The sequence below is a fragment of the Salvelinus sp. IW2-2015 genome, linkage group LG4q.1:29, assembly GCF_002910315.2.
Source record: "Salvelinus sp. IW2-2015 linkage group LG4q.1:29, ASM291031v2, whole genome shotgun sequence".
Taxonomy (NCBI): domain Eukaryota; kingdom Metazoa; phylum Chordata; class Actinopteri; order Salmoniformes; family Salmonidae; genus Salvelinus; species Salvelinus sp. IW2-2015.
The window spans coordinates 70,319,537-70,346,316 of NC_036842.1; the positions used below are offsets into that span (position 1 = coordinate 70,319,537).

The following is a 26,780-nucleotide window of genomic DNA, read 5'->3' on the forward strand; positions in this document are numbered from 1 at the left end:
TGTGGGTACTTGGCCTTATCCACAGGGGGTACTTGAGAATACTCATGAGACCATAGGGTTACTGGTAAAATGCAATTGAGGGGGTACTTCAGAGGTATGCCTGGAAAGGAATAAATGTGGTTAGTAGTACAGTTAAAGAAAAAAGGTTGTGAATGTGAACCACTGATTGTAGTCTACTCATTCAGTTAATATAGGCTGGCACTAACAAAAACACATGTCTACATTTTATGTAAGACTATCTAATTTATTTATTAATATATTCTGAGTAAACCTCATACCTGAACGTGTCCCAAAGCTTCAGTCGGAGTGGATGACTACATTAACCAACATGCTTTGCGATTACAAAGTCCCTCTCCCTGGGTTGCCAAGCAACGAGTCAACTCCAAATGAAGATGGACTCTTCTGAGAAACAGACAGCTGAAGACAATTTTCAAGGTAATATATAAGTTCACAGCTCAACTAATTATACATTTTGACTACGGTAAATTAATATTTTAATTAATAGGTACCATTAAAGAGACATTTAGTTATTTACCCGGCTCTGACCCTAACACAAGGAATGAGCAATTCTAGCTAGCTAGCTTGTTTGCTAGCTGCTGTCTACGTTAGGGTGATTTTCAAATATTGAGAGAGCTGGGTCATGTTCAGTAGGTAGAGACCGTTTAGAAACAGGGAGGTAACTACCGGAACTTGTACAATAAGAACACCCTTTTTTCCCCCCCCCACTGAAAAATGTTTCAGTATGGTGTGCCTACTTCTCGGCCATGACCTGATGTTTGACAGCAGTTCGTCTTTTCAGCTCCTGCAGCCTCTGAGCAGGTGCAGCAGCAGCCAGGTGGGAGTAGTGATGTTGTGGAGGAAGAGGAGGAGCGAATGGGGATGAAGAAACTCTCTGAGGACATGTACTACAACTATGACGAGCTGTACTCCAGACCAGTCATCACTGCAGACTCGGAGATCCCAGAGAACCTGCTGCACCTTACGTATCTTTTAACACTGTGTGTATGCCATGTGCCAGAGTTTGTGCGTAGAAGTCTACACAACCCAGTTATGTTCATGGTATTATGTTTGTGTATTGTGTTGCACCTTAACATTCTTCCAGGCACTCTTTTGGGTATGACTGTGGGCGCAGGGCCAACCTGCAGCTGCTGGATGAGCGAACGCTGGCCTTTGTGGCTGGAAACCAGCTCATATTCCTGGATGTTCAGACCAAGGAGCAACGCTACCTCCGCTCCTGCAGTGGGGGAGGCATCGGCACCATCATGGTACACACACACAGAAACACTGGCTCTGGATAACCTTGATTCACCCTATATAACCCCATCTGTAACTGTGTTTCTCTGCAGGCCCACCCCAGTAATAGGTATTTTGCTGTGGCAGAGAAGGGAGACCAGCCCAACATCGTCATCTATGAGTATCCCTCACTACGACCCTACCGCATTCTCAGAGGTATGGAAACTTTACCACATGCACACAGGCACGCACACCCTTTGTGGTGTTGAAAATTAATTTGAAAAAACAATGTATAGAGAATATTATTAATGATCAAGACATTTGGTTGGAATCCCTATCCGTTAGGTGGGACAGGGCAGGCTTACAGCTTTGTGGACTTTAACCGTGAGGGCACCCTGCTGGCCAGTGTGGGTAGTGCTCCGGACTACATGCTGACCCTGTGGGAATGGAGACATGAACAGGTGATGCTGCGCTGCAAGGCCTTCTCACAGGACGTCTACAGGGTCACCTTTTCACCTGACAATCCTGGGCAACTCACCACCTCCGGATCTGGACACATCAAGTTAGTAGCAATCAATTGAGCAAAATGTATTTGTACTACCACTATACATTTGTCACAAAGTACTTTATAGAAAGCTGGGCAGAGAGAAAACAGATTTCATGATGAAATATGAAATAACAAATACAAAAATTGTGTATTATGTGTACAGTGTCATACACCATGTGAGTTGATCTCTTATCAATCATTCTTCCAGGTTTTGGAAAATGGCCAGCACTTTTACTGGTCTCAAACTGCAAGGGCTTCTGGGAAGATTTGGGAAGACTGCCCTGACGGATATCGAGGGTTATGTGGAGCTGCCTGATGGGAAGGTCTGTCCACTGCTCTTTTACATTAAATTCCTGCTATACATACAGCATTGAAATTGACACAAACTAAAAGCAATATTCTCTTGTTCTATGTTGTCCCGATCACATCCCTTCTGTCCGGGTGCCAGGTAGTGTCGGGGTCTGAGTGGGGCAACATGCTGCTGTGGGACGGGGGCCTGATCAAGGTAGAGATATGCCGTAAGGGTGGCAGGACGTGCCACGCTGGCACCATCCAACAGTTTGCTTTGGACGAGGGGGAGCTCATGACCATCGGCACCGATGGAGCCATTAGGGTAACCTTTCAGATACTATACAGTCCTCTCAGCCTCAGTCTAAGTGGTCTCTGCTAACCCTAAAAAGCAGGCCTGAACAACTGATCTGGGGCCAGTTTTGTTGATTGCTCGCTGTGTAATATCTTTCTCCACACTGTGCAGGGCTGGGACTTTGAGAGCATTGACACAGCAGACTGTAACGATGACAGCGGTCTGTTTGAGATTGAGCCCATGAAGGAGATGGTGATTGGACGCAACGTCAGCCTGTCCTCCATGGTCAAAAGCTGCCTGCCAGACTCCTTCATCTGGTTCGCCCAGGTCAGAGGGCAGGGGTCAAGGGTCATACAACAACACTTAGCCTAAAGTTTTACAACCATCATAGGTGGTTACAATGGGCTGTATGGGAATCTGTGTAGTGTTATGTTAATGTGTTTAAGTTTGGGATTCCCTCAGAAACAAGATCATTTCTTATTAAATAGCGTGTCAAATGTATCTCTTCTCAGGATTCCAATGGAGGCATCTGGAAACTGGATCTTTCATTTTCCAACATTGTGAGTTTTACTTTCCATCAGCACAGTGTTTMAGTGTGTATGTGGGACTGTGTGTATTGGGTCTTGTATTAAATTACTCCATTATACTGTGTGTGCAGACCCAGGACCCAGAGTGTCTGTTCTCCTTCCATGCTGGAGTGATCCAGGGAATGGATGTGTCCAGCACCAGCCATCTGATGGCCACCACCACTTTAGACCGTGAGAGTGGCCTATCGCTGTAGAAACGCATAATTTTTGTGTCGATTTGTTCCAAACACACACTCTTTCTTCCTCTCTTTCTCAGGCTCAGTCAGGATTTTTGACTTCCTTGCAAAGAAAGAACTAACAACCAGCCGCTACAAACAAGGTGGAACAACACTGACCTGGGCGCCACGCCTGGTATGTATGTGAGACTTGACTACAGTGCATTCGGAAAATATTCAGACCCCTTGAATTTTTCCACATTTTGTTACGTTACAGCCTTATTCTAAAATGGATTAAATCTTTATTTTCCCTCATCAATCTACACACAATACCCAAAAATGACAAAGCGAAAACAGGTTTTTTGAAGTTTTTGCACTTTTATTAAAAATAAAAAAATAAAAAAACATACCTTATTTACATACAGTTGAAGTCGGAATTTCAACCACTCCACAAATTTCTTGTTAACAAACTATAGTTTTGGCAAGTCGGTTAGGACATCTACTTTGTGCATGACACAAGTAATTTTTCCAACAATTGTTTACAGACAGATTATTTAACTTATAATTCACTGTATCACAATTCCAGTGGGTCAGAAGTTTACATACAAAGTTGACTGTGCCTTTAAACAGATTGGAAAATTCCAGAAAATATGTCATGGCTTTAGAAGCTTCTGATAGGCTAATTGACATAATTTGAGTCAATTGGAGGTGTACCTGTGGATGTATTTCAAGGCCTACCTTCAAACTCAGGGCCTCTTTGCTTGACATCATGGGAAAATCAAAATAAATCAGCCAAGACCTGAAGGTACCACGTTCATCTGTACAAACAATACTACGCAAGTATAAATACCATGGGATCACACAGCCATCATTCCGCTCAGGAAGGATACGCGTTCTGTCTCTTAGAGATGAACGTACTTTGGTGTAAAAAGTGCAAATCAATCCCAGAACAACAGCAAAGGACCTTGTGAAGATGCTGGAGGAAACGGGTACAAAAGTATCAATATCCACAGTAAAACGAGTCCTATATCGACATAACCTGAAAGGCTGCTCAGCAAGGAAGAAGCCACTGCTCCAAAACCATCATAAAAAAGCCAGACTACGCTTTGCAACTGCACATGGGGACAAATATCATACTTTTTGGAGATATGTCCTCTTGTCTGATGAAACAAAAATGAGCAAGGAGGCCTACAAACCTGACTCAGTTACAGCTCTGTCAGGAGGAATGGGCCAAAATTCATCCAACTTATTGTGGGAAGCTTGTGGAAGGCTACCTGAAACGTTTGACCCAAGTTAAACAATTTAAAGGCAATGCTACCAAATACTAATTGAGTGTATGTAAACTTCTGACCCACTGGGAGTGTGATGAAAGAAATAAAAGCTGAAATAAATCATTCTGTCTACAATTATTCTGACACATCACATTCTTAAAATAAAGTGGTGATCCTAACTGACCTCAAACAGGGAATTTTTACTAGGATTAAATGTCAGGAATTGTGAGTTTAAATGTATTTGGCTAAGGTGTATGTAAACTTCTGACTTCAACTGTAAGTATTCAGACGCTTTGCTATGAGATTCAAAATTGAGCTCAGGTGCGTCCTGTTTCCATTGATCTTCCTTGAGATATTTTTACATCTTGATTGGAGTCCACCTGTGGTAAAATGAATTGATTGGACATGATTTGGAAAGGCACACACCAGTCTATATAAGGTCCCACAGTTGACAGTGCATGTCAGAGCAAAAAATAAGCCATGAGGTTGAAGGAATTGTCCGTAGAGCTCCGAGACAGGATTGTGTCAAGGCAAAACATTTCTGCAGCATTGAAGGTCCCCAAGAACACAGTGGCCTCCATCATTCTTAAATGGAAGAAGTTTGGCACCACCAATAATTTTTCTTGAGCTGGCCAAACTGAGCAATCGGGGGAGAAGGGCCTTGTCAGGGAGGTGACCAAGAACCCGATGGTCACTCTGACAAAGCTCCAGAGTTCCTCTGTGGAGATGGGAGAACCTTCTAGAAGGACAACCATCTCTGCAGCACTCCACCCATAAGGCCTTTATGGTAGAGTGGCCAGACGGAAGCCACTCCTCAGTAAAAGACACATGACCGCCCGCTTGGAGTTTGCCAAAAGGCACCTAAAGGACTCTCAGACCAACGAGAAACAAGATTCTCTGGTCTGATGAAACCAAGATTGAACTCTTTAGCCTGAATGCCAAGCGTCACGTCTGGAGGAAAGCTGGCACCATCCCTACGGTGAAGCAGCGGCAGGCACAGGGAGACTAGTCAGGATCGAGGGAAAGATGAGCGGTGTCACGCCCTGACTTTAGTTATATTTTGTTTTCTTTATTTTTTGGTTAGGTCAGGGTGTGACAAGGGGGGTTTGTTTAGTTTTTGTATTGTCTAGGGTTTTTGTTTATCTATGGGGATTTTGTATGGTTTAGGGGTATGTAGGTTTATGGTGGCCTGAGTTGGTTCCCAATCAGAGACAGCTGTTTCTCGTTGTCTCTGATTGGGGAGCCTATTTAGGTTGCCATTTTCCATGTTGGTTTTGTGGGTAGTTGTTTTCTGTCTTTTGTGTCTGTACCAGACAGGACTGTTTCGTTTTATTCTCTTTGTTATTTTGTTTAGTGTTATGTTTTTAATAAATTAACATGAACACTTACCACGCTGCGCTTTGGTCCGATGATTCCTCATCTTCAGACGACGGACGTTACAAGCGGAGCAAAGTTCATCTTTCCCTGTGCATCGACGCTCCCCATCCAACCTGACAGAGCTTGAGAGGGTCTGCAGAGAAGAATGGGAGAAACTCCCCAAATACAGGTGTGCAAAGCTTGTAGCGTCATACCCAAGAAGACTCGAGGCTGTAATCGCTGCCAAAGGTTCTTCAACAAAGTACTGAGTAAAGGGTCTGAATACTTATGTAAATGTGATATTTCATTTTTTTTATTTTTTTTTAATGCATTTGCAAAAATCTCTAAACCTGTTTTTGCTTTGTCATTATAGGGTATTGTGTGTAGATTGATGAGGGTAAAAAACTATTTAATCCATTTTAGAATAAGGCTGTGAATAAGGTCAAGGGGTCAGAATACTTTCCGAATGCACTGTATATGGTAACATAATCATTCATGCAGTGTCTTGTCTTCTTTAACTAGGTCTCAACGTGCTTTGCTTATCTGTGTACTGTACTGTGTGTTGAGATTGTTCTGTGTGACCCTTGCCTGTGTGTGTGTAGGTGAACCCTAGCGGAGGGCTGGTGGTGGTGGGCTTTGAGGACGGGGTAGTCCGTCTGCTGGAGCTCTACAACCCCCAGAGTTTACGAGTGGTTTCCGGGCGCAGTCGCTATGGAGATGCTGAGCTCCGTCTCAAACAGGCCTTCAAACCCCACAATGCAGCTGTGACGGCCATTGCATATGAACGGAACGGCGAGATCCTAGCTACTGGGGTAGGGAGGGCCGCAGAATGTTGGCCAATGGGCAATGTGAAATCAATCATTAGCTCCTTTCTATAGACACTCCCCTTGGAGACCTAAAACAAACGGAATCGGTATAATAACAAATATCAATAATCCTCCCCCCTCCACCATCCCTCCTTCTCTCTCTAGAGTATGGACTGCACTGTGTTCTTCTTCACTGTGGGGGACAGGTATGACCCCATCGGGTTTGTCACGGTACCAGGACCTGTACAGGGGCTGGAGTGGTCCCCCCAGTCACATGTAAGTCTGATCCCAGATCAGTGACAAATGTTTGCAAGACAATGGCACGTGAGGTTAGTAAGTTAGAACCCTTCTGTGTGTGTGTTCAGGACAAAAACACCCTGCTGGTCCTGTGTAGGAGTGGTCATGTAGTGGAGGTCCAGTCTCCAGACCCGGAGGCCCAGAACCACGGCACCACCTACCACATCTCTGGCCTTCCCACAAGAAACTTCACCTTCAGCAGCATCAAGTCACACATCAAGGTCTGGCCCTCACTGTCTGGGAACAACTGTACTGTAAACACATTTTCATTGTATTTATTTTTACAGGATAGTCCACTCAGTAACACTTGCCACTGTTTTCCAAGGAGTCATGGGTTACATAGAATCAATAAAACATACATCACATAAAAGCTGTCTTGGTAAAAAACACAGTTTACACAGAAGCATACACATCATACTTAGTAGGAAACGTACATAAGCACGCTCACATTATATCTGTCTGTTATCTGCTTTGTTGACAGCTCTTTTGGTTCAACTCTGGCATGGGTGTGTAATTGTGAGTGTGTATTTCAGCGGGAGGAGGAGATTGCGCGCAGGCAGGCTCTGAAGGAGAAGAAGCAGAAGGAGAGAGAAGCACAGCTGAAGAAAGCCAAGGAGGAGGGCCTTGAGCCCACCGAGGAGGAGCTGCAGGAGGTAGAGGAGGAGGAAGAGCTGCCCCCTCTTTACACCCCTGACCCCCCCAGCCCCCTCTGCTGTGGCTTCTACTCTCAACCTGGGGCCTTCTGGCTCTCCATGGTACATACACACACATTAACAGGGCCATCTCTTGCTCTCTCTACATTGCACATTTACATTTGAGTCATTTAGCAGATGCTCTTATCCAGAGTGACTTACAGCTAGGTGGGACAACCACATATCTCAGTCATAGTAAATACATTTTTCCTCAATAAAGTAGCAATCAGCAAAGTCAGTGCTAGAACGGAGGGAAAAAGTAAAGTGCGAGTGTTCGTTCACAAAAGGTAATTATTTATTTATTTTTGTGGGGGGGTGGGTGTGAGGAGGGGTTCTGTGGGATTATTTAAGATACTCTTGGAAGAGGTAGGGTTTCAGATGTTTTCGGAAGATGGGCAGGGACTCTGCTGTCATAGCTTCAGGGTGAAGCTGATTCCACCATTGGCGTGCCAGAACAGAGAAGAGCTTTGAGTGGGAGCTGCCCTCCCGTAGGGGTGGGAGGGCCAAGAGACCAGTGGTGGTAGAATGGAGTACTCGGGTTGGGGTGTAGCGTTTGAGCATAGCCTGAAGGTAGGGAGGGGCATGTCCTCTTGCTGCTCTGTAGGCAAGTACCATGGTCTTGTAGTGGATGAGTCTTCGACTGGAAGCCAGTGGAGTGTGCGGAGGAGCGGGGTGAAAACCAGGCTCTCTCTCCATATCTCTCTCAGGGAGGCTATGACTCGGGGTTCCTGTACCACTGTAAGTTTTCCGAGCAGCAGGGTGAGGACCTGTTACAGCTCAGGGATGAGCCGTTCACCTTCCTGCCTGTCCAGAATACAGACGAGGACCCCATCTGCACCATCACCTTCAGGTAAGGGACTACACAACTGATGGCTGTAAACATTTTCTGTATCAGTGTGTCTGTATTGTGTTCTGTAATGTTGTAACTGCAGAGGTTTCTAGATGTTCTGTTAATGTGTGTATATGTTGACAGGTTGTTGTGGTCTCTCTGTCCCAGCTCCAGCAGGCAGCTGTTGCTGTGTGGCATGCAGTCAGGCAGTGTCCGGGCCTACCCTCTGCAGCCATCTGACTTCCACCTCACCTCCATGCAGGCCTTCTGGGCCCTCAGCGTCCATGACAACCAGTATGGCCAGCTGCGTCAGCTGCGCTGTAGCTTTGACGACCAATTTGTCCTGACGACAGGGGAGGACGGCAACATCTTCTCCTTCAGCCTGCTGCCCCAGGAGGACCTGCTTAAAGCCCTGCAGCGCAGCAAGGCCAAAGTCCCCTCACCACGGGTCAGTGGGGGGCAGGGAAGGGAGGGTAGAATAGAGGGATGGATGAATGGAGGAAGAGAGTGGGACAATAACCTCATGAATAACACATAAGTGAGTGCCAGTTCTGTGGTTGACTGTGTTGTTGGTGAAACAGGTCGGTGTTGAAATGGAGGGTGTGGCCCAGGATATCGAAGACCCGTCGGCGTACAGGTGAGGAAGAAACCTAGAGACAAACTCATACAAAGGCACATCTGGCTAAAGACAAACCAGCCCCCCCCTCCCCCCCCCCCCCCCCCTCTTTCACACATCCCTCTCTCTTTCTCCCCTCTATTTCTCTCCCTCCCCCACTTCCCTCTCTGTAGCATTGAGACAGCTAAGCAGAAGTTGGAAATGGACCGTATGCGTCGGGAGGCTGAGATGAGGAAGGTGGAGAGACGTAAGATGCTGGCCGAGCTGCAGAACCAGTTCAAACAGCTACTGGAGAAGAACCAGGGTCTGCCCGAACACGTCCGCTTGCACCGCACGGTACACACTCACAAACCCATACACCCCTACACCCAAATCCACCCCTTCGTCCCAAAGTGTTTAGTATCATAACCAACCAAAAAGCATTTGAATGTTTCTGTGATAAACCTAATAAATTGTAGCATGTTTCTGGCCACAGCCAAAGAGAATCTAGTGTGTATGTGTAGGAGTTGGAGCTGGACTGGCGGTTTCGTGAGGAGACTGAGAGGATGACGGCCCAGAGGGTGAGAGAGGCCAGGAAAGAGCTGGCCTGGGAGGAGGAACYCCACCGCATCGGACTCCAGAAACTACAGGAGAGGTACTTAATCAGCAACAACTCAATCTGCACTTTCACCTGGTAGTGCACTTAGGGAATGGGTTGACATTTCAGATTTGCCCACTGGTTCTTCCAGGTTCTGGGATTCTCTTGAGTCGGACACAGTTACTGTGGTAGCGTTCCAGAGTGACCACAGGATCTCCACCTATCGTCTGCTGGCACTGTCCCAGAGGTTCCACGAGCTGAAACAGAGGGGAAGGGTGGGGGGCCCGGGGGCAGTGGGGCAGGAACGTTGGAGGAACAAAGCCGAGGCCGGCAAAGACAACTCCAACATCACAGGTAGGAGAGCGGGGAGAGAGAATGTGTGTGTGTTCTACCTACTGTCGTGTCTTTGACTATGCCAGATTGATTGCTATGACATGCTATTCTATAAAATAATTTCTCCGTAATTAATATTACCTGATTGAACTAATCATGTAAATATTAATTAACTAGAGAGGGACACCACGAAAGAATATTTATAGAGCTGTTATCTTTCGAATAAACTCTTAAAGATTTAGTAATATTTTACTAAATAGCCGTCACATTAATCGTCATTTTATTCAGTCTCATCAAAGTTGTAAGTCCTTGATTATCTGCAAGAATCCTGGCTAACAAGTTGAATCAGKAATACAAAATTGGGTTTAATTATTTATTTACTAAATACCTAACTAATCACACAGAATCACACATATACAATTAAATCATAACTTGATCACAAATTACGTCATACAGAAAAACGTCCCTAGTGGGCGGAATAGATATGGCAGCTTGTTACACAAAGAAAAGGGGCTGAGTCTTAGTGAAAGAGCGGGAGATTCGAACATAGGCGAGCTGTGCTGTCGTAAATATAGTATCTGATGCATTCTAAATTACCGCCCATTTGAAAAAGAAAATGCAATACATATTTACTCTGAGCTGCGCTTCAGTAGGTTGGTGGTAGATGGACCGTGTCGCCAACCCGAGTCCTCTGTCCTTTGGAGAATGTCTCTGGTAGTCACGGGATACGTGTAGTAACGTTGTGTGGAAGACGGGATACTCGGACTGTCCTTCCTAACCTGCGTTTGTAGCAGCTGTTGCCAACTCAACGGCTAGGAGATATCACTTCTGTAGTGAACACGAGTTCAAAGTTCATACCATTCACAATCAAAGTCCATGCTGATGTTGGCCTAGTTCTGTAGTTATTGTCTGAACCATTCTGACACAGGACCGTCATCCTGGTGTACCCGGAACAGGAAGTTACATTCTTGTCACTGGCTTTATATAGTGGAGGTAGAGGGGTGTGTCTGAAAAGTTTATAACCCATGCCTCTTCACAGGGGTGGGCCACTGGTTGAGCTGAGGAAAACTTATGAAAGCACAGATCTCTCATTTGGAAGCTAAATTTACATTTAATCTCTTCACAAATAATCTCATATTCAAACATTTCAATTAAACCACAATTCCATGTGAATCCGATACCTCTGACATTTATACTTTCCACAGTAGAGTTTGTCATTCTATCATTGATGAGAATGTGTCAGAGGGCAACCGAACTGACATAATATACCTTAAGTACCACCGCATATGTTCAGTTGGTTGGATTACCAGAATATAGTTCATTTCCCCCKAKRTRRMYWMMTWCCCAGAATCTCTATGTTAACCCATGGGTTTCCTTATGTCACATCAGTTATAGTGGGGAGAGAGAAAAAGGGGGAAAGAGGTATTTATGACTGTCGTAAACCTACCCCCAACCCAACGTCATGACACTACCATATCATAATGTGTGTGTCCCTGGCCAGCGGACCAGGAGGACCTGGGTGAGGAGGCTGTTATGGCGCCCCATGTGGTGCGTGCAGGGGGAAGCAAGCTGGCTGGCCGCCAGGCAGAGAAACTCCGCAAGGCTACGGAGAAGGCAGAGCGGGCCCGGGCTAAGATAGAGAAGAGGAGGAAAGAGTGGGCTGAACTGTGAGTCTGTTATCATATGGCCTCTGTTGAAGTTTCTCGTTTCAGAATTTCTGTCCTCACTCTTCCCTACATGACTGTATCTCCATGTTACTCTGCTTAGGTATGCAGCAAAGCCCAATGAGAACTGTGAGGATCCGGAAGATGTGCGAGCCATCCGATTGGCTACGGAGAACATGGGTGACTTCAAGCTGAAGACGGCCAAAGACTTTACAGTCCCAGAACACCTGAGAATGAACGCAGAGAAGAAGAGAGCTCAGCTGGTCCACTTAGAGGAGAAGGTACTAGGTTACGTCTTACACTTTCTCCCAATCTTTACCATTCAAAACCAAATGTACTATATGTAATACACTAATAGACCTGGCGACCTCTGTACCTGACCCCCGCCCAAACTAATATATTAGATAAGACCAAATAACAGAATGTGGTTGGGAGGTTGCATGGTGTTAACACGATGATGTTAGTAGATCATCCTATGTATGTTTGTCCCTCTGTGTCTGTCAGATCCATGAGAGGAAGACGCAGATGAACAGTCGCATAATGGCCCTAAGGGATACTAAGGTGAGCCTTGTGTCCTGCCTGCGCTCCCAGGCCCAGCAGCTACAGGCTGTCCAGGAGCGCCTGGTGCCTCATTTCTGCAGCCCGGTCCCCACCCTGCCCTCCCTGCTGCCTGAGGAGACCCCTGAGAGGAAGCTACGCTACACCCGCACCACCCTGCAGCGCTACGGGGCCCTGAGGGCTCAGAGGTAGGTCTGGCCTGGGACTGGGACCGGAGCAGAGCTTACTGTAGGTTCATAATAACTCATCAATTACAGATCATTGATTAAAAACAGTTATCACGTTCCTAAGTTTAAAAGTCAGTCTGATCCAACAGATTTTTTTGTCCCCAAAAAACATTTTTTTTTGAAATGAGTGATTTTTAAAATGAAATATTATAGAAACATGAACATACAGTAACTAACTACTATCACATTAAACATTGCCGCCACCCTAATTCAGCAATAATTATTATTATGCCAATCCTACCCACAGGGCCTGTACCCGTGACCAGGAACTAGAGGGGGGCCAGACTCTGCTGGAACAGCTGGAAGCAGAGATAGAAGAGGAGGAGACCCCCTGCCATACACCTGCAGATAGGAGAGAGAGGGAGGTGGAGGAATCTGGGGTGACCGAGCTGGAGGAGGAGATGAGGGAGGTGGAGGAGATCAGGCTGCTGTATGAAGAGGAATCCCTGCTGGAACAGGTCAGCCTTTCCAATAGTTTACTTTCCAGGTGGGATGCAAAGGCCCTCAATGCAACATCCAGGCTCTCTGTCATCAAATTGTCAACTGAAACCAAGCCAAACTCCTTCTTCCCCTCTCCCTTATTTCTCTCCCTCCATCCCTCCATCCTTTCCCTTCTCTCCCTCTCCTCTCAGATGTCGTCATCAATGTGGCAGTTTGATGCGGAGCTGTGCCTGCTGCGTCACGAGAAGCTGTGGCTAGACATCCAGATGAAGCTGGCTGACCTGCGCCATGTCACCCTGTTCCAGGAGCTGCTGCTGCTCAAAGAGTTTGAGAAGAGGGAGAACTCCTTGCAGGAGAGACTCAATGCCTGCGTGGAAGAAGAGGAATACCTCAGGGTACCTAGGTGGGAAGGAAGGGGTGTGTGTGTCTCTGTATTCCATATTACCATCATCCCATCTCTCTCCTCAGTCTAAGTTGGAGGAGTGTAAGCAGGCACTGGAGCTGAAGCGGAGGGACATCTCCAAGCTCCAGGAGAGAGAGAGGGCTATAGCTGCCACCTTCCAGGCCTCTCTAGGGGAGAACAACAAGTTTGCTGACTTCCTCACCAGGGTCTTCAAGAAGAAGATCAAACGTGTCAAGAAGAAAGAGAAGGCCGGAGATGACGGTTAGTCCTGGACCCCTCAAAGTGTGATTGTGTGCGTGAGTGTTTAGTGTAGGGTTGATCAGCCCAGCTCATCCTGTTGTTGTRTTCTACCAGAGGAGCAGGAGGACAGGGATGAAGATTCTGATGAAGAGTCTGACTGGGATGATGATGAGGATGACAGTGGCTCGGAGAGCGGTGGTCCTCTGGATGACAGCGTCTGCCCCCCAAGTCAGTCGCTACCTTTCACCTTACAGTATTCTCAGTTATACACCACATTGTACTCCATGATTTAGCCACAGATATGCACTCTGTCTGTCTTTGTCTACCTGTCTTTGTGTGTTCCCTCAGACTGTAACTCAGAGCTGTTTGAGAACACGGTGCAGCTCCGTGAGCGTCGTTTGGACCTCGAGGAGCTGCTGGTGGAGGAGAGGAAGACTGCAGACAACCTGAGGAAGGAGGGTGACTCCCTCGTCAAGAAGGTACACATTTTCTGACCCCTTTCCGATCTCCTACTTCCATTTCTTCTCTCTTTCTCCTCTTTTTATCTCCATACATTCCGTTTCCCAGTTAAKCACTCCATCTTGTCATTATCCACTGTTCCCCCTTTGTCTTCTTCGCTCCTGTTTTTTTATCTCATCCTCCACTCCCAAAGCTTTTCTTGTTAACCACTCATCATGCTAGTTCTCAACACCTCCTTATCAGTGTATTTCTGTCTTCTTTTCTGTCTTTCTTGACATTAATTTAATCTTCATCCAGTCTGTATTGTGTGATGTAGGAAAAAAGGGTTCATGGCAGTCTGAAGGCAGCAGAGGGAGACCTGGAGCTGTTCAACAGAGAGAAACAACAGAAGCTCAATGAGCTGGATGTGGTGGTTCCCCTCAGACTGCACCAGGTGAGGAGAGGAGAGAAGTCTCTCTCTTTCTGGGTCTTTCTCAATTGTCTTGCCTCAATTCCTGGCATCCTTTCCCCCTGTCCTTTCCTCGCCTCCTCAAAACGTCAAAGAGAAGGGAGGAGAGGATTTGAGGGAACACGTTTGTAAGAAACGTGACTGTCCTTGTTCACTCGTACATCATCACATGTCATCATGCCTTTAGTTATTAGTGATCAATATAAGTAACAAAACTAAGTCAACAACCCATATTCAAAAAACCAAAACAAATGATTTCTCCCTCTGTATACCAGATAGAGTTTGTGAGCAATGGGGTGGTACCGTGCAGCCTGGCCCCAGCACTGGTGCTGAACACAGTGGCATTGGGAGGACTACAGGAGAGGATTAAAGAACTGCAGGTGGAGAAAAGTGAACAGAGAGACCTCTACAGACAGGCCAGGCAGCAGCACGTCCAGCTCATTCACGACCGCAAGGACATGGAGGCCAAGATACAGAGTAGGCTGAGGGGGACTGGGGGCACAATTGTGGAGAAAATGTGAAAAACAGATCCTTCCAAATACCAGGCATGGCACTTCAGTTCAAAATAAGATACTGCAGATCACGATTGCGTCCAGTGCATCGTAGACATGCACTGTTTACAGTAAACGTGTGTGTGTGTGTGTGTGTGTGTGTGTGTGTAGGTCTGGAGGCGCGCTGTGAGCAGCTGATGCTGATGAAGTTTGGGAAGCTAGTGGACCTGGAAGCCTTACAGACTCTGTCTGGCAACAGAAACCTGGAGGAGATGAGACAGGAGAGCAGAGTCCGAGAGGTCGCTTACACACAGGAGCTCAGACAGTGGGAGGTATGGCAGTCTGTGTAAGGTGTTTGTTTATGATACACACAAAGGTGTTTTGTTTATGATGTGTGTGTGTGTGTGTCAGGTGAAAGTGACAGAGGCCCGTCATGCGGTGACAGAGGTGACAAGGCATCACACCGAGCGTCTCCTCCGTATGAACAGCCTGCTGATCCAGAAGAAAGAAATGGAGGACAAACTCAACACCAGGCAGAGCAAGATGGTACTGTGTGTTTCAAAAAGTGTGGTTTTTCATCATTTGTGAAAGTGCTTTTATGGCTCCCGAGTGGCGCAGTGGTCTAAGGCACTGCATCGCAGTTGCTAGCTGTGCCACTAGAGATTCTGGTTCGAGACCAGGCTCTGTAGTTGTATAAGATGAATGAGTGAGGATGATACTGTTTGTAGAATTGTGTAATGTGATTTTGGACTGTTTAATGAAGGAAACTCCAATTCCCTTCTGAGTTTAACTAAATCAGAGGACCGCCCATGAGCCCAGTTAGGGTCGGGCTCATGGGGCTCATGGGCCGCCCCATGAGCCCGGGAGACTCATGGGGCGGCCCAGCGTCATCCGGGTTAGGGGAGGGTTTGGCCGGTAGGGATGTCCTTGTCCCATCACGCACTAGCGACTCCTGTGGTGGGCCGGGCGCAGTGCATGCTGACACATTTGCCAGGTGTTCGGTGTTTCCTCCGACACATTGGTGTGGCTGGCTTCCGGGTTAAGCGGGCATTGTGTCATGAAGCAGTGCGGCTTGGTTGGGTCGTGTTTCGGAGGACGCATGTGTCGTGTCTTTGGCATCATTAAACTGAAGACTTATAGTTTTTATCAAAGATTCTCTAATTAGTATTATGCGATTTAAACTGATTCTCAGTGATACCCATCCCGGATCCGGGAGCATCCTCATCAAAAAAGCTGACTAGCATAGCCTAGCCTAACGGGACAGGGATATCATATAATATAATTTTCATGAAATCACAAGTCCAATACAGCAAATGAAAGAGAAACATCTTGTGAATCCAGCCATCATTTCCGATTTTTAAAATGTTTTACAGCAAACACAATATGTATTTCTATTAGCTAACCACAATAGCCAAAGACTCAACCGCATATTTTCACCATGTTTCTACCGCATAGGTAGCTATCACAAAACCGACCAAATAGAGATATAATTACACTAACCAAGAAACAACTTCATCAGATGACAGTCTTATGACATGTTGTACAATACACTTGTTTTGTTAGAAGAATGTGCATATTTGAGGTATAAATCATAGTTTTACATTGCAGCTACCATCACAAATAGCACCGAAGCAGCCAGAATAATTACAGAGAGCAACGTGAAATACCTAAATACTCATAAAACATTTATGAAAAATACATGGTGTACAGCAAATGAAAGATAAACATCTTGTGAATCCAGCCAATATTTCAGATTTTTTTTAGTGTTTTACAGCGAAAACACTTTCTATTAGCTCACTACAGTAGCCAAACACACAACGCAATTTACTCCCCGCAAAAATAGCTTGCACAAAACCGACAAAATAGAGATAAAATGAATCACTAACCTTGAACAATTTCATCAGATGGCAGTCTTATAACATCAGGTTATACAATACACTTATGTTTTGTTCGAAAATGTGCATATTTAGAGCTACAAATCCTGATTATACATTGTGAATACGTAGCATCGATTCACCAGAATCTCCAGAGATATTTTGGACACTCACCTAATCTGACCAAAGAACTCATCATAAACTTTACAAAAAAATACTTGTTGTATGGCAAATGAAAGATACACTGGTTCTTAACCTCTAACGAGCCTCTACCCCGGGTCCGGGAGCACCCCCCATCCCCCCACACACTGATTAGCATAGCTAGCATAGCTTCACAAGTAGATAGTAGCATCTAAATATCATTAAATCACAAGTCCAATGACACTCAGAGAATAGATTACAGATCTTGTGAAATAAGCCACCATTTCAGTATTTTAAAATGTTTACAGGGAAGACAAATATGTAAATCTATTAGCTAAACACGTTAGCAAAATCACCACTATTCTAACTCATCAGTTTCTATCTCCTTCAGGTGCTATCACCAAATTCGGCTCAAATCAAGATATTGATACCACAACACAAGGAAAAAACCTCTTCAGATGACAGTCGTATAACATTTCATGGTATGGATAGTTTTTGTTAGAAAAAAGTGCTATATTCAGGTAGAAATCAGTTTACAATTGCACGACCATCACAAATCGACTAGAATTACTAGATAGCGCAACGTAGGACCAATTTACTCATCAATAAACATTTCATAAAATAGACACAAAGCATAGCAATGGAAAGACCCAGTTTCGTGATTTCAGACCATATTCAGATTTTCTAAGCGTTTTTCAGCGAAAACACAATAAATCGATAAGTTAGCATACCAATGTGCAAACGTTACCAGAGCTATCCGATTCCAGCCAAAGAGCGCTATAAACGTAACAACCGCCAAAATATATAATTTTTTTCATACTAACCTTCTAGAATTCTTCCGATGACACTCCTGTACATCATTTCATATACATAATATAAAATATAAAGTTTGTTCGAAAAGGTGCATATTTACCATACAAAACCGTGGTTACACAATAAAAATACTGAGGAAATCAAGCCTCAATATGTCTGACGTCATCTATCAGAGTGATCTAGTTTTAATTGAAAGCTAATCATATACTTGACTAAAAAATACAGGGTTGGCAGGAATCGAAAGACAAATTAGTTTTAATGCAAACCGCTGATTTACATTTTAAAATTACCTTACTTTCATACAGGGTTCGCCAATGAAGCTATACCAAACAAAATGGCGAAATATGCGTTTAAAATATTCGACAGAAACACGATTTATCATATTAAATATTGCTTACTTTGAGCGTTCTTCCATCAGATTCTTGGGCAGGTATCCTTTCTATTTATAACGTCTTTTGGTCGATAGATTGTCCTCTGTCCTTCGAATGTCCACCACCAACGACCGACACCCCCAAAACGTGTCCAAAGTTTCAGAGTGCACAACAAATAAATTCCTCAAATCGCACTAAACGGATATAAATTGCTATAAAACGGTTCAAATTAACTACATTATGATGTTTTAACAACTATAACGACTGAAAACATGACCGAGAAATATTGCTGGTTTAGACAACGATTTGAACGAGGCAAGTCCGATGGCCTTCACGCTTCAGGCGCACGACGAGAAAGGGCGGTCCCTATATACATTTTGGTCTTTTATAATGGCTGTGAATGTCCCATCGATTCATTCAAAACGTGATGACGTACAGACACCAGAGGAAGACGTAGGCAGTGTCGGTTTCTTCATAGCATTCACTGTCGCCTTAAAAAAAGACCTCCAGATCAGAGGTAAAAATTTCTGAAATCTGAACCCTGTCATGAAAAGTGCTGTAGAAATTGTTCTGTACCACTCAGAGACAAAATTCCAACTTCTATATGAACTAGAAGGTGTTTTCTATCCAATAATAACAATAATATGCATATTGTACGATCAAGAATTTAGCACGAGGCAGTTTAATTTGGAGACCCAAAAATGCTAATGCGGAACAGCACCCCCTATAGTTCCAAGAAGTTAATGCAACCGCCGTGTTAGATTTTTAAAAATAACTTTACCATAACAAACCGCTTGCGTTATTGCGAGACAGCGCTCGCCAAAACGGCAGAGAATAGGAATCAACATTTTCCACAGAAATACGAAATAACATCATAAATTGTTCTTACTTTTGCTGAGCTTCCATCAGAATCTTGTACAAGGAGTCCTTGGTCCAGAATAAATCGTTGTTTGGTTTTAGAATGTCCTTTTCTTCTGTCGAATTCGCGCCACAATGCTAGCCAAGTTTGATAACGTTCCCATCTTCTCTACGCAAAGAACGGAAAACAAAGTCCCAATAAACGTTGAATAATCTGATAACTCGGTTGAAAAAACATACTTTACGATGTTATTATCACATGTATCAAATAAAATCAGAGCCGGAGATATTCGCCGTGTAAACCGAACGCTTATCAGAAGACAATATCGAGGTGCTTCGCGCGCCTAGGTAGAGAAAGGAAATTCCTGACCTGCCACTCCAAAAGCTCTTGTTCGACCTCAGATCAAGCTAGACACCCCATTCCACCTTCCACTGCCTGTTGACATCTAGTGGAAGGCTTATGAAGTGCATGTATATCGATAAATATAAGCCAGTTGAATAGGCAGGCCCTGAAACAGAGACTCATTTTCAGAATTTTCACTTCCTGTCTGGAAGTTTGCTGCCAAATGAGTTCTGTTTTACTCAAAGATATAATTCAAACAGTTTTAGAAACTTGAGAGTTTTCTATCCAATAGTAATAATAATATGCATATTGTATGATCTAGAATAGAGTACGAGGCCGTTTAAATTGGGCACGATTTTTTACAAAGTGGAAATAGTGCCCCCCTATTGACAAGAAGTTAATCATGTAATTGTAATTAACTAGGAAGTCGGGGCACCAAGGAAAACATTCAGATTACAAAGTTATAATTTCCTAATAACTTTTCAGATATTTTATATCTGATCAATTAGTCTTCGAATTAATTAATTATTTACTTTACCTTACGTTAGTCTCATTCCAAAAGTCGCACGAACCCAGTCTTCAATATGAGTCAACCATACATCAATTGTCTTAAATTATTTATTTACAAACTAATTCACAGAAATGCATAAACAAACAAACAAAGTAAATATGGTTACAAGAAATGATAGGAGAATGTGCCCTAGTGGGCTAAACCGGCATGGCGGCTTGTTAGACAAAAGGGGGAGTGGGGGTCGACTGAGAAGACAACCCACAGTTGATAATTATAACAATTGAAATGCTAATCCTTTGCACATGAACGCTCACTCATTCGGGAACAATTGCAATCAATATACACTGCTCAAAAAAATAAAGGGAACACTTAAACAACACAATGTAACTCCAAGTCAATCACACTTCTGTTGAAATCAAACTGTCCACTTAGGAAGCAACACTGATTGACAATAAATTTCACATGCTGTTGTGCAAATGGAATAGACAAAAGGTGGAAATTATAGGCAATTAGCAAGACACCCCAAAAAAGGAGTGATTCTGCAGGTGGTGACCACAGACCACTTCTCAGTTCCTATGCTTCCTGGCTGATGTTTTGGTCACTTTTGAATGCTGGCGGTGCTCTCACTCTAGTGGTAGCATGAGACGGATCTACAACCCACACAAGTGGCTCAGGTAGTGCAGTTCATCAGGATGGCACATCAATGCGAGCTGTGGCAAAAAGGTTTGCTGTGTCTGTCAGCGTAGTGTCCAGAGCATGGAGGCGCTACCAGGAGACAGGCCAGTACATCAGGAGACGTGGAGGAGGCCGTAGGAGGGCAACAACCCAGCAGCAGGACCGCTACCTCCGCCTTTGTGCAAGGAGGTGCACTGCCAGAGCCCTGCAAAATGACTCCAGCAGGCCACAAATGTGCATATGGTCTCACAAGGGGTCTGAGGATCTCATCTCGGTACCTAATTGCAGTCAGGCTACCTCTGGCGAGCACATGGAGGGCTGTGCGGCCCCACAAAGAAATGCCACCCCACACCATGACTGACCCACCGCCAAACCGGTCATGCTGGAGGATGTTGCAGCGGCAGAACATTCTCCACGGCGTCTCCAGACTCTGTCAGGTCTGTCACATGTGCTCATGTGCTCAGTTGAACCTGCTTTCATCTGTGAAGAGCACAGGGCGCCAGTGGCGAATTTGCCAATCTTGGTGTTCTCTGGCAAATGCCAAACGTCCTGCACCGTGCTGGGCTGTAAGCACAACCCCCACCTGTGGACGTCGGCCCTCATACCACCCTCATGGAGTCTGTTTCTGACCGTTTGAGCAGACACATGCATATTTGTGCCTGCTGAGGTCATTCTCCTGGTAGCGCCTCCATGCTCTGGACACTACGCTGACAGACACAGCAAACCTTTTTGCCACAGCTCGCATTGATGTGCCATCCTGGATGAACGCACTACCTGAGCCACTTGTGTGGGTTGTAGACTCCGCTTCATGCTACCACTAGAGTGAAAGCACCGCCAGCATTCAAAAGGACCAAAACATCAGCCAGAAGCATAGGAACTGAGAAGTGGTCTGTGGTCACACCTGCAGAATCACTCCTTTTTGGGGGTGTCTTGCTAATTGCCTATAATTTCCACCTTTTGTCTATTCCATTTCACAACAGCATGTGAAATGTATTGTCAATCAGTGTTGCTTCCTAAGTGGACAGTTTGATTTCATAGAAGTGTGATTGACTTGGAGTTACATGTTGTTTAAGTGTTCCCTTTATTTTTTTGAGCAGTGTATATACACTGCTCAAAAAAATAAAGGGAACCATAAAATAACACATCCTAGATCTAAATGAATGAAATATTCTTATTAAATACTTTTTCTTTACATAGTTGAATGTGCTGACAAACAAAATCACACAAAATGATCAATGGAAATCAAATTTATCAACCCATGAGGTCTGGATTTGGAGTCACACTCAAAATTAAAGTGAAAACACACTACAGGCTGATCCAACTTTGATGTAATGTCCTTAAAACAAGTCAAAATGAGGCTCAGTAGTGTGTGTGCCTCCACGTGCCTGTATGACCTCCCTACAACGCCTGGCATGCTCCTGATGAGGTGGCGGATGGTCTCCTGAGGCATCTCCTCCCAGACCTGGACTAAAGCATCCCCCAACTCCTGGACAGTCTGTGGTGCAACTTGGCGTTGGTGGATGGAGCGAGACATGATGTCCCAGATGTGCTCAATTGGATTCAGGTCTGGGAACGGGGGCCAGTCCATAGCCAGTCCATAGCATCAATGCCTTCCTCTTGCAGGAACTGCTGACACACTCCAGCCACATGAGGTCTAGCATTGTCTTGCATTAGGAGGAACCCAGGGCCAACCGCACCAGCTATGGTCTCACAAGGGGTCTGAGGATCTCATCTCGGTACCTAATGGCAGTCAGGCTATCTCTGGCGAAGCACATGAGGGCTGTGCGGCCCCCCAAAGAAATGCCACCCCACACCATGACTGACCCACCGCCAAACCGGTCATGCTGGAGGATGTTGCAGGCGGCAGAACGTTCTCCACGGCGTCTCCAGACTCGGTCACGTCTGTCACATGTGCTCAGTGTGAACCTGCTTTCATCTGTGAAGAGCACAGGGCGCCATGTCGAAATGGTGTTCTCTGGCAAATGCCAAACGTCCTGCACGGTGTTTGGCTGTAAGCACAACCCCCACCTGTGGACGTCGGGCCCTCATTGAGTCTGTTTCTGACTGTTTGAGCAGACACATGCACATTTGTGGCCTGCTGGATGCATTTTGCAGGGCTCTGGCAGTGCTCCTCCTGCTCCTCCTTGCATAAAGGCGGAGGTAGCGGTCCTGCTGCTGGGTTGTTGCCTTCCTACGGCCTCCTCCACGTCTCCTGATGTACTGGCCTGTCTCCTGGTAGCGCCTCCATGCTCTGGACACTACGCTGACAGACACAGCAAACCTTCTTGCCACAGCTCGCATTGATGTGCCATCCTGGATGAGCTGCACTACCTGAGCCACTTGTGTGGGTTGTAGACTCCGTCTCATGCTACCACTAGAGTGAGCAGCCGCCAGCATTCAAAAGTGACCAAAACATCAGCCAGAAGCATAGGAACTGAGAAGTGGTCTGTGGTCACCACCTGCAGAACCACTCCTTTATTGGGGGTGTCTTGCTAATTGCCTATAATTTCCACCTGTTGTCTATTCCATTTGCACAACAGCATGTGAAATGTTATTGTCAATCAGTGTTGCTTCCTTAAGTGGACAGTTTGATTTCACAGAAGTGTGATTGACTTGGAGTTACATTGTGGTGTTTAAGTGTTCCCTTTATTTTTTTGAGCAGTGTATTTACGCTCAGTGTGTCGTCTTGATCGCTGTTGAAAAGTTTGTTTCTTTTGTAGAATTGTCCGTCTCTGTCTGTTAGAGGGGATAGTTCAGAGTGACATTTATTCATGTTGTAGAATGGATGTTTCGGCGGTTGTCATTCTTCGCGTTCAATCATACCGAATTCCTAGCTGCAGACTAGTATTTAATATCAAAGACTTGTTCTTATTCTGTCGCTATCGATAGTRTAAGAGTTTAACCACGTGGTATGGTTAAAAGATTCAGCAATGGTCTGCAACCTTTGCTCTCTCGTAATGGAGAAAAACATGGTCTACTGAGAATTTCTCAAAGTTGGGGTTTTATTCAGGAGTTGCAGAAAAGGGCTTGTCCCAGGATGCCTGACCCTAACTGGGCTCWTGGGCGGTCCTCTGATTTACTTAAACTCAGAAGGGAATTGGAGTTTCCTTCATTAAACAGTCCAAAGTCACATTACACAATTTTACAAACAGTATCATCCTCACTCATTCATCTTATACAACAATTAGATGTAAACCTCATATCTGAGGCTATTATATAAACAGCGTTATGGTAATGTGGCCGCACCGTCTCCCATGAGCTTCCCCAAGTTGTAACAAASAGACCAGTTCGTAGCTGGATTCTTCACCTATCTTTTATACCTTCTCCGGAACGTAAATGTTGTTCGGACCTCAAGTTCTGTGAGGTGGACGAAATTCCTTTGTTCTCTATGAAAACTCACTCTGTCTCTATACTGTGTGGCCATGAGGCAGAGTCTTCCCMAGGAATTTACGACCTCTCTGACCACAGCAGCCTAGTTGGGAGGGGGATGGGGCTTGCTGTACCCAAAGAGGGCAACGTCATGACACATGGCTCTCGACCTTCGCCTCTCCCGAGTCTGTACGGGAGTTGTAGCGATGAGACAAGACTGTAACTACCAATTGGATACCATGAAATTGGGGAGAAAAAGGGGGTACAAAAAGTGCTTTCATGATAGTGTGTATGCATGATATGACATGTTTAAATGGAGTAAATAACAGCGTGCATCTGAGTGTGTGTGCGTGACCTTCTGTGCATAGACGGCGCATATAGCTAAGATTCCCCTAAAGTAAATTGAATTCAATTGCCAAAATAGGCTCCTACACCAGAAAGCATGATTTGGACACAGAGCATCATAAGCTTCTTTTAAAAAATAACCTGTGGATTGTTTTAAATCGCATAGCCTATAGTCGGAAAAGACACAATACATTATTTACCATTAATTTCTATTGGGCACAAAATAATCTGAAACACAACCAAAACKAACAGCAAATGCATCCAACAAATGTATAGAGTCAAGCTTGATGTAGTCATTGCATGCTATGAATAATAGTGACATTGTATTTGTCTCCCCTTCTCATAGGCCTATTATATGGATCAGACAACGTCATTTTTATTGATCTGTTTGTGTCAGCATAGTAGGCTACCCTGTAATTTTTAAAACGTGTAGTAGTATTGCATGAAATGTGTTTATAAAAGGCCACATTTTTCCCCTTGCAAAGAAAGGAGAAGAAACGTATCTGATATAGCCTAGGCCTATACTCTACGCCAGGGTTCCCCAACTGGCGATTTTATTGTTGGACATAAAGGACTGTAAAAACAACAGCAAATCAGTCCAAGTGTTTTTGATTTTGGAAATCTGTTCCAAAGTATTCTCACGCATAATAGATAGATATACTGTATGTGATTGTATACAGATCTAAGCAAGGTTWGAAATTATTATGTTTTAGTCAAATAGTATATCTATTTGGGCTTCTTGCGGTCAATTTGCAGTCTACAACTTAGTTGTAATTATGTTCCGGCTGCTCAATTATTATTATTTTTTTTTTTTTAATCGGCCTGGAGCTGAATTTAGTTGATCCCTGCTCTACGCCACTACGCACTCAGCCATGCATTGAACTGTATTTTTTTTAGAACAGTGATTGCGTTATATTATTAGCCAAAATTATGACTAGTCATCACAATCTAGTCATCACATTCGGAATCGTGGGCTATATTACATAAATCTGCAAATGTGATGATACATGGAATGCTATATTATAAAAGGTGCATTTTGTATGGTAAAAATTTGCTTCCCAAACTTGAAAGTCACATGCCGTGTGTCAGGGTACCCAGTTCCAGGGCCGTCGGCATGCTGAGGAGGACGAGAGGCGGAGGCTGTACCAGCTGGTCCAGAGTCAAGCTCAGGAGGCAAACGCCCTCCGCCAGGAGATCAACATCCTGTCCAGAAAGGGGGGTCACATCCTGCCCCCCAGCCAAGCCACGCTGCCCCACCTGCCCGATGCCCCATCCCGCTCCACCCGTACCAACCCAGAGAGGCTCAGACACTTCAAACTGGGAGGGGGGCATCCATCCATCCACCAGCAGCCAAGGGGTGGAATAGAGCCTAAACACTCACATTGATAATACACACACATATTATACAAAGATAACACATTCATACATTAACATTAATACCTCTCATACTGTATTTTTGCTCACCTGTCCCATACTGCTCCCCCCTCTTCCTCACACACACATACTTATACCTAGCTGTAAACAAGACTTTTCAGAGAATAAACTTGTTAGATTTGATTGACTTAATGGTCTTCTTTTGTGGTATATAGCTCCTTATGCCATTCTGCTCTGGGAGTGTTGGGAAGGGCAGAAGACACATTTCCGTTCCCGCCAATGGACAAAAAGTTATCTATTCTATTATGTTGAAGATTTCAACCAACTTGCACATAGAACTGAGGATTTGTCTCTACTCAGACATGACAATTAGTTTCCCAATGCAATTTGAACCTTATCGAAGTACCGGTGTGGTGATACTGCTGATTTTTCGGCACAGCAAGTTAGGATAACTAACGTGGCAGGTTAGGAGAACTAAAGCAGCAGGTTAGGTAAATTAACGTAGCAGGTTAGGCGAATGAGGATAATGTTAGGAAAAGGTTAGGCTTCGCTATAATGCTAGTTGTCAACGACTTGTCCCCGACACGACCACTAAATGGAGCTGTAGGCCTACTTCATCTAGCCACAACAGTAGAAACTGGCAACAAATCATCAGTAAGATAACACCAGTGGGCCATTCCTACCATGTGGTGCCTTTTCTGTCCCCAAGAAATAGCACTTAGTGTAAAGTGTGCATTCCAAAAGGCTTTAATTATAAGGTCAGGTGTCCATTACTTTAAAAATACAAACATATGGATCTTGAAAGGGAATTCTATGCATTTTGAACACTTCAGTGGATGTAGGCATTTTTGCCATGTCGCCGGGTGTTATTCATCAACTTCCACGATAAAATATGAGCCATAAAATATAGTTAAATTAAATGTTTTTTTTCATGTTCATTATATTTATTTTATTTAAGATTTTCTGTGTGTCCCTGATATCACTTTCCTACCTGTTTGTTGTAATTCTCCATTTAAGAAAACAACCTCTTCCTACAACGACACCACATTCAGAATGTCATTTCTTTGGTGCAAAGCTAAATAAATATAAACACTCAGTTCTATTTTTCATGTTAGTCTGTATGTCTCACTTATGTCCACCCTGTTCTGCTAAATTCTAGAGAAAATGAACAACATTTCAAAATGTTAAAATATGTTTGAGAGAGAAGTTAAAATCATGTTAGTGTTCACCATCATGCTAGCTCAATCTTGCTCACTCACAGAGCTATAGCTAATTTAGGCTCCAAATGTCCAC

At 44.6% G+C, this 26,780-nt stretch overlaps 1 protein-coding gene across 6 annotated transcripts; it reads left to right on the top strand.

The window, feature by feature from the left end:
• The first annotated feature begins 340 nt into the window (after positions 1-340).
• LOC111962452 (cilia- and flagella-associated protein 44) lies at positions 341-25,674 on the top strand. 6 transcript variants are annotated; one of them, XM_023985544.2, is made up of 34 exons: positions 342-435; positions 800-983; positions 1,103-1,265; positions 1,347-1,449; positions 1,579-1,795; positions 1,989-2,103; positions 2,229-2,393; positions 2,535-2,690; positions 2,876-2,923; positions 3,022-3,121; positions 3,207-3,301; positions 6,335-6,544; positions 6,704-6,814; positions 6,904-7,056; positions 7,369-7,590; positions 8,235-8,377; positions 8,501-8,804; positions 8,938-8,993; positions 9,146-9,308; positions 9,476-9,606; positions 9,701-9,903; positions 11,384-11,549; positions 11,650-11,827; positions 12,051-12,292; positions 12,579-12,789; positions 12,964-13,167; positions 13,241-13,436; positions 13,530-13,643; positions 13,764-13,894; positions 14,191-14,307; positions 14,598-14,799; positions 14,985-15,145; positions 15,225-15,359; positions 25,203-25,674. In XM_023985544.2, the coding sequence occupies exons 1-34, from the start codon at positions 387-389 to the stop codon at positions 25,497-25,499; spliced, it is 5,445 nt and encodes a 1,814-aa protein (XP_023841312.1). In that variant the 5' UTR covers positions 342-386; the 3' UTR covers positions 25,500-25,674. The 6 variants fall into 6 exon arrangements, with proteins under 6 accessions (XP_070299179.1, XP_070299180.1, XP_023841315.1 ...); XM_023985545.2 differs by having other exon boundaries at positions 8,525-8,804; XM_023985546.2 differs by having other exon boundaries at positions 343-435; positions 787-983.
• Positions 25,675-26,780: the final 1,106 nt, after the last annotated feature.